The sequence below is a fragment of the Neopelma chrysocephalum genome, unplaced genomic scaffold (genome assembly GCF_003984885.1).
Source record: "Neopelma chrysocephalum unplaced genomic scaffold, ASM398488v2 Primary Assembly neopelma1_345, whole genome shotgun sequence".
Classification (NCBI taxonomy): domain Eukaryota; kingdom Metazoa; phylum Chordata; class Aves; order Passeriformes; family Pipridae; genus Neopelma; species Neopelma chrysocephalum.
In genome coordinates, this window is record NW_020898009.1 from 224,049 (window position 1) to 235,118 (window position 11,070).

General features: G+C 44.0%; 1 protein-coding gene across 1 annotated transcript in view; it reads right to left on the reverse strand.

Annotated features, from left to right (window-relative positions):
- ATRN (attractin) overlaps positions 1–11,070 on the reverse strand; it is a 159,346-nt gene that overhangs the window by 106,041 nt on the left and 42,235 nt on the right. Inside the window, exon 5 of the mRNA XM_027705559.1 lies at positions 1,791–1,919. Coding sequence (XP_027561360.1) covers positions 1,791–1,919 — 129 coding nt within the window. The remainder of the gene's footprint in view (positions 1–1,790; positions 1,920–11,070) is intronic.

The window sequence follows — 11,070 nt, forward strand, 5'->3', positions numbered from 1 at the left end:
TTATAATATCTGCCTGGTTCGAATCCTTTCTGATTTTATAATATCTGCAGCGTAGCTGAGGCAAAACCAGAGACACCCCTGGCGAAGATCCAAATTTAGAGGCCAAATTCACCTCTAAGGCTCTGGTTTTTACTGGTGCATCAACCAGTATAACTCATAAATGGGGATTACTGCCCATTATTCTCACTGTCACTGCTCCAAGACCATAATAATTTATAATAATTTCACAGTGTTTGCTGAGTACCTACACCCAGTAGTAACTGTAAGGACTGTTAAAAGAAACAAATGCACCCTTTAATCTACTCACTGCAAAAACACTACGAGGAAAGCTAAAAACCAGACCACGAAACAGCACTTAAAAATTGTTTAAAATGATCAAGAAAGTGAAGAATGAAAGGAATATTATCCTTGAAGACAGTATTTCAGTGCAATGGTGCAAGTCCAACAGCTGGCAGTAGATGGAGCCCTGGTTTACAGGATAAGCCAGGCTTGGAAAACGCTGCTCCTTCAGCTCCTCTGATTCAAACATCTTTGTAAAGGCTTCTCGTTTTTTCTGGAGCTTTCAAGGGGTGCTGGATGTCCCTTGTTTCTCAAATAATCTGGTTTTATGTGGATTATCAAGCACACACTTATGTGATGAAAGCACCGAGACTGGTGTTAAAAAAACAAGCTTCTCACTTTGAGAAAAAGTCAATTTTTGCAAAACACTCATGACTAAAGCTTTTGCAGCTGATTGTTTTTTAAAAAAGGTGAGAACTTCTGCAAGTTGCCCCCCCAAAATTAAACCTCCCAGTGCGGCACAAACATCATTTGTATTTGTAGGAACAAAAAAATTTAATGCTCATCCCCACAGAAGCAAAAAATTTCACCTCTGAGTGTGACCACATTGACTTCAAAACAGGACCTTTCTAAAAGCAGTTGATGAATTAAGCAGAACCCCAAAATTACTTTTAAAAAAAGCTCATCAATGAGGACTAAATATGTCAGTGAACAGAAAGGACCCACCTATAATATATATAAATAGTATATATATTATATATTTATATAATATATAAATATTATATAATTTATATAATATATAAGTATTATATATAATTACATAATTATATTATGTATTGTATATTATATATTATATATTATATAATATATTATATATTATGTATAATTATATTATATATAAGTATTATATATTATATAAAGTATTATTTATAAAATATATAACTATAATATAATTTATATTATATATATTATATATAATATATAAGTATTATTTATATAATACATAAGTATTATATAATTTATATAATATATAAAAATATATAATATATTTAAAGTATGAATGAAACAACACAAAACCATTTCAGACTAAAAAGAAGCCAAATTGAGGGATTTGGTCCAAAAATTGAATAAAAAAGAGCATCCCAAGGATGAGGATCCTCAAGAGCAGGTTCAGCCCAGTGCCCCGAGTGAAACTGTGCTGATGGAAAAGTGTGTTTGTGCAGAATTCCCTCTGCAGAACACACAGGCATGCACAACACACATCAATCCTGGTTGATTAAACAGGACCAAACCCATCTAATAACACGAAATAAATAATCTGATGCCTTTGGGGGCAAACATTCACCCACACAGCTGACAACGTCGAGCACATCCCAGTCACTGACTGCTGCAAAGGGTATAATAAAAGAGAAAAATCTAATTTCAAGTGTCTGCTCATAATTACACACTTCAGGGCAAGTGATGATTTCAAGGAAAAAGGTGAGAAAAGAGGGAAAATCTCCTACACTCACTTGTAGGTGATGTTGAAGCCCGTGAGGTTGTAGGCAGCATCACTGAAGAAATGTAGGAGAGCATATCCAGAAGTAGCCACAACTTCAGGGACTGTTTCATTGCTGTCCTTCTCGGGGACAATGAGACCACTGGAAAGGAGAAAGAAAATAAAACATGGTTAAAAGTAATAAAAAAGGGAGCAAAGCAACAAAAGTGCATCGGTACGAATAAAACTATGGAAATTCAATGTATTTGCATTATTTGAAGTATAATAACTTCATGGGATCATAAATAAATGTATTTAAAGTGTTTAACCTGAGTGAGCTTGAAGATGTCAAGAATTCCAGTTATTCCTGTCAAAAGCCTTTCCCTGCCTTGTTGTTCTGCCATGATTTTAGCAGGACCCACTCATAAACAAAGAGGCATGTTTGGAAACAGAAACCAGTGTGTCCCAAAAGAGTAAAATCTGCACTACCAAGCCAAACTAAAGGTCTGCTGCGCCCAGGATGTCCCTCCTGAGTCTGTCTCTACAGCAAATTCTTAGGAAAGGTTGTTGCAAAGCCATACAGAGCATTTTGGTGATGTGTTCTACAGCTTCCAGAACCCAGTCCAGGTGCTTTGACCTGGAGAAGGCACCCAAGTCAGCACAGTTAAATAAACTATCCATCCATGCTTCCATTCAGTTCCTTTCTCAACCATTGGCACCCTTTTCAGCTGGAAAATCTGCAGCAGGGAGGTCAAAAAATGTAACTCTGCAACAGCGGAGAAAGGATCATTTTACTCGTTTTACACTTGCTGCCTCTTGGGCTCCTTTTCCAGGAGAAATATGGACAATCAGCCACGGAATCACAGACTGGTTTGGACTGGAAAGGACCTTAAAGACCATCCAGTTCCAACCCCTGCCATGGGCAGGGACACCTTCCACTAGCCCAAGTTCCTTCAAGTCCAGTCCAACCTGGCCTTGGACACTTCCAGGGATCCAGGGGCAGCCACAGCTTCTCTGACCAACCTGGCACAGGGCCTCCCCACCCTCACAGACAGGAATTCCTTCCCAATATTCCATCTAATCCTGCCCTATGGCACTGGGAAGCTGTTCCCTGTGTCCTGTCCCTCCATGCCTTGTCCCCAGTCCCTCTCCAGCTCTCCTGGAGCCCCTTCAGGCCCTAAAAGGGGCTCTCAGCTCTCCCTGGAGCCTTCTCTTCTCAAGGGGAACCCCCCCAGCTCTCCCAGCCTGGCTCCAGAGCAGAGGGGCTCCAGCCCTGGCAGCAGCTCCGGAGCCTCCTCTGGACTCTCTCCAGCAGCTCCACGTCCTTGTGCTGTTGTTCCCAGGGCTGGAGCAGCTCTGCAGGGGGGTCTCAGCTGAGACAGGGGCAGAGGGGCACAATCCCCCCTGCCCTGCTGGCCAGGGGCTCTGGGCTGGTGCATCTCCAGCCTCTCACCCACCAACACCCCCAGGTCCTTCTCCCAGGGCTGCTCTCCATCCCTCCATCTCCCAGCCTGTTCTGATACTGGGATTGCCCCAGCCCAATGCACGTGGCCCTGCTGAACCCCATGAGGTTCCCACACAGTCCCACCTCTCCAGCCTGTCCAGCTCCCTCTGGGATGCCATTGCATCCCTCAGGGCTGTCAACCACACCACATCTTCCTGCCACCCCTTCTTTTATAAAGCTCCACCTGACCCATCACATCCACATTTTTTGTCTTTTCTGTCAGCCTCTCACACTCCTGACTCTCATTTCATTCCTCTTGCTTCACACTTCTGGACACCTCTGGCTGTTTCTCTCACCCTTCTAAGGCTCTGCAAGATCCTTCTAAACTTTCAGTTAAGCAAGATTTTAGTTTTCCAGGGTCGACAGAGAGAACTGAGGATGGTGGGCAAGATTATTTACAGTATTCCAGCCTGGACACAGTATGGTTTTATATAATGGCTTGCCAAAATAACTGGAGTAAAAATAGTGGAGAGCAGGAGACTAAATGAGTTTTGAAAAAAAAATAATTACTACCTATTTACCTATTGCACTGAGCAGGGAATGTTTATTCTTCTTTTTACAGAAGCTTGACAACAACCAAATGAATTCCTCCCTCACAGGAAGGACATCAGAGCAGGTGTAAATTGGAAGTTTTTGGAAGTTTTTAAAAGCACAGCACAACGTCAACCACCCCCTATCCACAGTCAGCTGCTGTTTCCCTGTACAGATCCATCTTTCCAAAGGAAAAGTCGAAGCTTTGTGACAAGGGGAGGTTCCCAAGTCCCAGAGAGGAGCGTGTCAGGCAGGGAAAAGGAGGAAGCTCCAGCCACTCTCCCAGGAAAGCAGCCAAGCCTGGTCCTGTGCCCTGGACTTCCGAGTATCCAAGGCCACCACCCACCAAAAAGCAACAATGAAAAGAATTTTTTCCCCCTTGAAAAGGACTTTACTTTTCCTCTTTTCACATCTATTCAGAACAGAAAGAAATGAGGTAGAAGGCAGTTCCCCAGGAACTGTAAATGAGCTTCTGCACCCAAGGAAAGCACCCAACTATCCCCAGCATCCGCTCACACTGCCTGGAAAGCACTTTTTGGTGACCTGAATTAAACAGTGCTGTGCTCAGTGAATAGCCCAGGCACCCAGTGATCCTTTTTGCTACAGATTTTGGGCTGTTTGCACCAAAAAATCCCAGATGAAGTGTCACCTATGGCGGGGTCGCCCTGCAAACTGCAAAACAAGCCTTGTTGTGGACACAAAGATATCTTTCATTTTACCAACAGGCCATAAAATTGCTGGAACTGATCCCATGTTTTGGCTAAACAACTCCAGCACCTTTGCTCAATAAACATTTCCCTGAGAGGAAGGCAAGTTTCCAACCCTCCCTCCTTTCAAATCCCAAGGATATGGGAATAAAATGCAAAATCAAGTCCTGGAAGAGGTGCCTGTTTGATTCCCAAATTTAAAACTTCTGATCTGAAGTTTATCCCTCCCAAAAGATCACCTCCCAAAGAGCAAAAAGCCTAATCAACTTCTTGTTGGGTTCATAATATTCCTTCGTAATGGGAACTGCAGGATGGTGCTTCTGCTCCACAGGAAAACAGACATTCTGAATGTAATTCAGGATAAGGAAAACTGCAGCTCAGGGACAAGAAAAAAACTCCTTTGTTCTGGTTTCTTCTTCAGCACTTATCTCTAAAATTACAGGGCAAAATAACTGGAAGGCCCTGGAGAATGGGAATAACAGCAGTAAAGAAGAAAAGTAGAGAGAGAAGACAAAAATCCCCCTCAATAATCTTTCCTAATAAAAGCGCTATCACAGGACAATTACTTGTTTTCTCCTGGAAATCTCAATTTGGGGATTTGTTTGGCAAGAACACAAGTACCTCCATGGCTGATGTTCTCACCACATCTCCCAACTGCTCCCTTATTTCCATCCATTTCTGGTGTGTAAATAACTAAAGGGACGTTATCCCACCCACACAAGTTGAAAACAACCAGAAGAAAATTAATCACAGAATCTCAGAAGGGTTTGGGTTGGAAAGGACCTTAAAGACCATCTTGTCTCAAACAAAACAGGGACACCTTCCACCAGACCAGGTTGCTCCTGACCTTGAAAACTTCCAGGGATGGGGCTTTGTAATTCCTTTCAGTGAAAGCCGCCGGAGAGAACACAACACAAAGATAAGGATCAGATCCTTGAAAGGTTGAACCTCCAAAAACCATGAATAAATCAGCACCACGCTGCACAAACCAGCACAAACAGAATTCACACTTTCTGCCACCACAAAGAATCCAACAGGCAGACTGAGAATGATACAGGATTATGCAAAACTTCCTTTAAACTCTGCTCCAGACTCCCTGAGCAGCCCGGCTCTGGCCAGGATTAGGCTGTTTCACAACACGCCGCTTTTATTTCTTTTCATAAGGTTTCAAAACATTTCGCAACCGCTGCTACTCCAAAGCAAACAAACACTCCCACTCAGCACGGCTGCCCAGTGACAGCCAGGAAAGGCAAACCCCTGCTTCCCACTGGAATTACTCCTCTTTTTCTGTCAGCTGGATGTGTGGAGTCAGTGGCACGGTGAAAACGATGTCACAGGATCGTGGATTCATGGAATGGTTTGGGCTGGAAGGGACTTTAAGGATCATCCAGTTCCATCTCCCTGCCATGGGCAGGGACACCTTCCACTAGCCCAGGTTGCTCCAAGCCCCATCCAACCTGGCCTTGGACACTTCCAGGGATCCAGGGGCAGCCACAGCTTCTCTGGGCAACCTGTGCCAGGGCCTTGCCACCCTCACAGCCAGGAATTTCTTCCCAATATCCAATTTAAACCTACTCTCACTGTCCACGTGAAGCCATTCCCCCTTCTCCTGTCATTCCATGCTCTCATAAATAGTCCCTCTCCAGCTTTCTTGGAGGCTCCCTGCAGGTACTGGAAGGCCACAATTAGGTCCAGGAGATCCAACTTCTCTACTGCCCTGTTCTCTCCTTTACACCATGAAAAAATGAGAATTATTTTTTAAAATTATCTAAAAAAAAAAGGGATCTCTTATTACTGTCCCTGGATTTGCTCTGTGGGCATCACGGTGCTGGTGGATTCCTCATTTCCTCCTGAGACACAACCTGTCAGAGATCAAAGGCATGAGAAGCTCTGCTGAGAAGAAAACAGGAAAAAGTGGGAATCATGAAAGGGAAGGCAGAAAATACAGAGCACAGGAGTCAAAGCATGAGGGTGGTACTGAAAAAATCAGCTTTGCAATCTATCAAAATCCAGTGCAAACCAGTTATCCTAATTTTTAAATGCTCTGATCCATCTGGACACACCTGTGCACAAAATGACACCATTTCTCTCTTATTAAAAAACCAGTCCATGCTCCTCACCTACATTGGGAACTGCAACAGTAAAAATAAACCAAAAATAGATGTTACAAGAGACCAACAATAAATCAATGGTGAAAAATAAAAAGGGGAAATAAGGAGACATCTCAAATTTATTGTCTGAAATGAAGCAAGATGACTCTCAAACATGGACTTTTAAGGAAATAAAGCCATTGGAATGACACTCATTAAAAAAAAATAAAAACAAAAGAGAAGAAAGATTCATTACAGAGCTGGCAACAGCCCAAAGCACAAAATTCTTTGAAACCATCTCCCCTTGTACAGACAGACCCAGCTGCTGCAGCACCAGCACAGGGAACTCTGGCCGGGGCAGAGCCCTCTGGATCAGGGGGTTTGCCCCAAAAACCTTCTCAGTTCTTACAGGACTGCTGTCATCAGGGAACCATGGAATGGGTTGGAAGGGACCTTAAAGCTCATCCAGTTCCAACCCCTGCCATGGGCAGGGACACCTTCCACTAGCCCAGATTGCTCCAAGCCCCATCCAACTGGCCTTGGACATTTCCAGGGATCCAGGGGCAGTTTCTCTGGGCAACCTGGCACAGGGCCTCCCCACCCTCCCAGCCAGGAATTCCTTCTCAATATCCCATCTAACCCTGCCCTCTGGAACTGGGAAGCCATTCCCTGTGTCCTGTCCCTCCATCCCTTGTCCCCAGTCCCTCTCCAGCTCTCCTGGAGCCCCTTTAGGCCCTGAGAGGGGCTCTCAGCTCTCCCTGGAGCCTTCTCTTCTCCAGGGGACCCCCCCCAGCTCTCCCAGCCTGGCTCCAGAGCAGAGGGGCTCCAGCCCTGGCAGCAGCTCCAGGGCCTCCTCTGGACTCTCTCCAGCAGCTCCACGTCCTTGTGCTGTTGTTCCCAGGGCTGGACAAGTGTGCCCAAGGCAGCAAGGTGGGTTATCATTTTTGGCAAAGAATTGAAGGGACCAGAAGAGGGACAATCACGTGATGTAGGAGTAGATGTGAAAGAATCCATGGAAACACAGACTGGGTTGGCTTGGAAGGGACCTCAAAGCCCATCTCATTCCACCCCCTGCCATGGGCAGGGACACCTTCCACTAGCCCAGGTTGCTCCAAGCCTCGTCCAACCTGGCCTTGGACACTTCCAGGAACAGACAGCACACTATAAAGGAGATTCTGATTAGATATTAGTAATAGATTCATTAATTATTATCATTTTTTAACATGAGGGTGGCTCAGCACTGGACCACTGACCCCCAAGATCAACAAGATCTCCATCCTAAATAGGAATTCCCACCCTGACTGGGCAAAATCTTGAGCAAAGGGCTCTGAAGCCGGACCTGCTTTGAGAGAGGGATCACACCCCTCCATCCCAACTCACCCCTACACTCAGATTTGGGTGCTCAAGTGCCCAAGTCACCTGCAAGGAAAGGAAGGGGAGCTGCTGCCATCTCCTGAGGGAACAAGGGCTCACGTGGAGGCCACCAGGACCATCCACCTGGCACCTGAGCAGAGCCACCGGGAGCTCCTGGGCCTCGGCCAAAGGTCTTGCACAACAACAGCTGGGTTTGGAGAGGAAAACACCCCCCACCAACCAGTGCAAAGTGAAAACAAAGGTGCAAAAGCAGCTCTGGTAAATGTTTAACGGGGAGTAAAGTCACCAACAAACCCAGCAGAGTTCACAGATGCTGCGTGGAGTTCGTCTAAATCAGATCTGGAGTTTATCTAATTCAGTATAATTCTTCTTAGGATTTGCTTCTGGATTTGTTTCCTCCACGTTCTTTTGCTGCATATTTTTGAAGCAGCAGCACATTGACACAGTCTCATCTTGCCCCTGATCACAAATATAAACCAGCAAAGATATTTTTAACCCTGTTTTAATATAAAAAAGCTTAATGTGCAGGACGAGAGAGCCCCGGGGGCTCTCAGGCTACGAGGAGTTCAGTCTGTGCAGACACTTGGACTGTGTAAATGTTGGCATTATGCAAATATTTATTGCTGTTAAAAATTGATAAAACCAATTTAAAGCTTCCCCACGGTCCAGTGCTGAGGATTTCCAAGATCATCTTCTATTCAGGGTAAATATCATCTTGTGAACAAACACAAATGAGCATCAGAAGGTCGAGAAAACAAGATGAGAGCAGGGAAAGAACTGAGGGAACCACTCTAAAAAGCCAGGGAGGGAACAAAAACTAGGTTTAGAGAGGGAGGAATTTATAGTGTTTATCAACAAGCTCTGAAAGTTTAGAGTGTCCAACTCAATCCTGCAAATCCCCTGGCAGGGTGCAAAAATAATGGAGAAGGAAATATACTTATGGTGAATAATGAATTTAATACAACCCTCAAAAATTAACAAAATATGAGCACTGCTCTTAAAAAAAATTCTAGTGCCTTCATTTTCACACCAGAGAAAGGTATTTTTCAACAGATGCTTTTTTGGCACTTGATCAAAACGAGAAGCATCTGCCATTTCCTGAACTTGGATTACTGAACACCACAGCTCAGTGCTAATGAAGATGAAATTCAAATGCCATCTAAAGAAGCAATTAATGAAAATAATTGAATTTTTTTTTTCCCTCCCTCCAAAGTGTTATTGTATTGAGCTCACTCTTGCTTGTCCTCAGGCCCAGACTTCCTAGTGATTTACGGAGGATTTTCCAGTCTCAGCCGTAATTGTTAATGCTGTGAACTACTTATAACCCCCACTTCAGAAGCCTATTAATTTTTGGAAAACACACAAGGAACTGCAGGCACAAATCATCATCATTTCACCTTTTCACCAGCACATTCAAAAATCAGCTCGATTAGAGCGAAATGATGAGGAGTCAGGATGACATTTCCTCCTCTTCCTGCACATCAATCAGGGCAGGATACCAGGAGAGCACTTCCAGGTGCCACTTCCAGGTTTTTTTAGAGGTTTTTTAGAAGAGGGAAGGTTGTTTCTTCTTCGAAATGAGGTGAGAACAACATAATAATTCATTCCTGTGGCCTGTTTTGAACCTGGGGTTGTCCTGAAGCTTGGCAGGAATCGTTCCTTCGCTCCAAAACAACTCTGCAACTGCAGCTGAAGGCCAAAAAAAAAAAAAGAAAAAAGCCCACATGTGGTGGCTCTGATATTTTAATCAACTTTTTGTTCCTCTGCTGATCTTCTCTCCCAGAGATTACGAGGATTTTCTAGAACAAACACCAAGTATTTTTAGACCCTCGTTTCACAAAGGAGAGGGAGCCCAGCAGAAGGTTAATTCTGGACGTGGTTACGCAGCCACTTGGAACAAGCAGAGCCCAAGGGGAACCATTAGTTGTTTTCCACGGATAACTTGGGATTATTCTCCTAATTTCAGTTAAAGGAATAAAACCCATAAGGTGGTGGTGTCACTGTGGGGCTGAAGCACAGGAATGCAGGAGTTACAGCGGGGCCTGGTGTGAAATGTTGATCGTTCACCACCATCCACAGACTGGTGTCACCACAGGGATGAGCCAAATTCCTGTCACCCCTTGGAAGAAGGGATATTTTTACATGTGTCAAGTGCTGGAGAGGGACATCTGACAAGGACATGGAGTGACAGGGCACAGGGAATGGCTTCACACAGAGAGAGGGCAGGGACAGATGGGATATTGGGAAGGAATTCTTCGCTGGGAGGGTGGGGAGGCCCTGGCACAGGTTGCCCAGAGAAGCTGTGGCTGCCCCTGGATCCCTGGAAGTGTCCAAGGCCAGGCTGGACAGGGCTTGGAGCAACCTGGGCTAGTTGAAGGTGTCCCTGCCTGTGGCAGGTTGGAAATGGAAGGTCTTTAAGGTCCCTCCCAACCCAAACTATTCCGGGATTCCAAGTTTCCACAAGGTTGTCTGATCCTTTGCTGTTGCTTCTGAACGCATAACAAATAGTTTCAAAACTAAAATATTAAGGTACATAAAGACATATATTTGTATACTGAGATCCATGTGTATCCATATCCATTTGTATATTCAGATCCATGTGTATCCATATCCATTTGTATACTGAGATCCATGTGTATCCATATCCATTTGTATACTGAGATCCATGTGTATCCATATATATTTGGATATTGAGATCCATGTGTCTCCATGTATATTTGTATATTGAGATCCATGTGTATCCATACACATTTGTATATTGAGATCCACGTGTATTCATATCCATTTGGATATTGAGATCCATGTGTATCCAGACACATTTATCTATTGAGATCCATGTGTATCCATACAATTTGTATATTGAGATCCATGTGTATCCATACACATTTATCTATTGAGATCCATGTGTATCCATACACATCTGTATATTGAGATCCATGTGTATCCATACACATTTTTATATTGAGATCCCTGTGTCTCCATATATATTTGTATATTTAGATCCATGTGTATCCATACACATTTGTATATGGAGATCCATGTGTATCCAGATATATTTGTCTATTGAGATCCATGTGTATCCATACACATTTGTATATTGAGATCCAT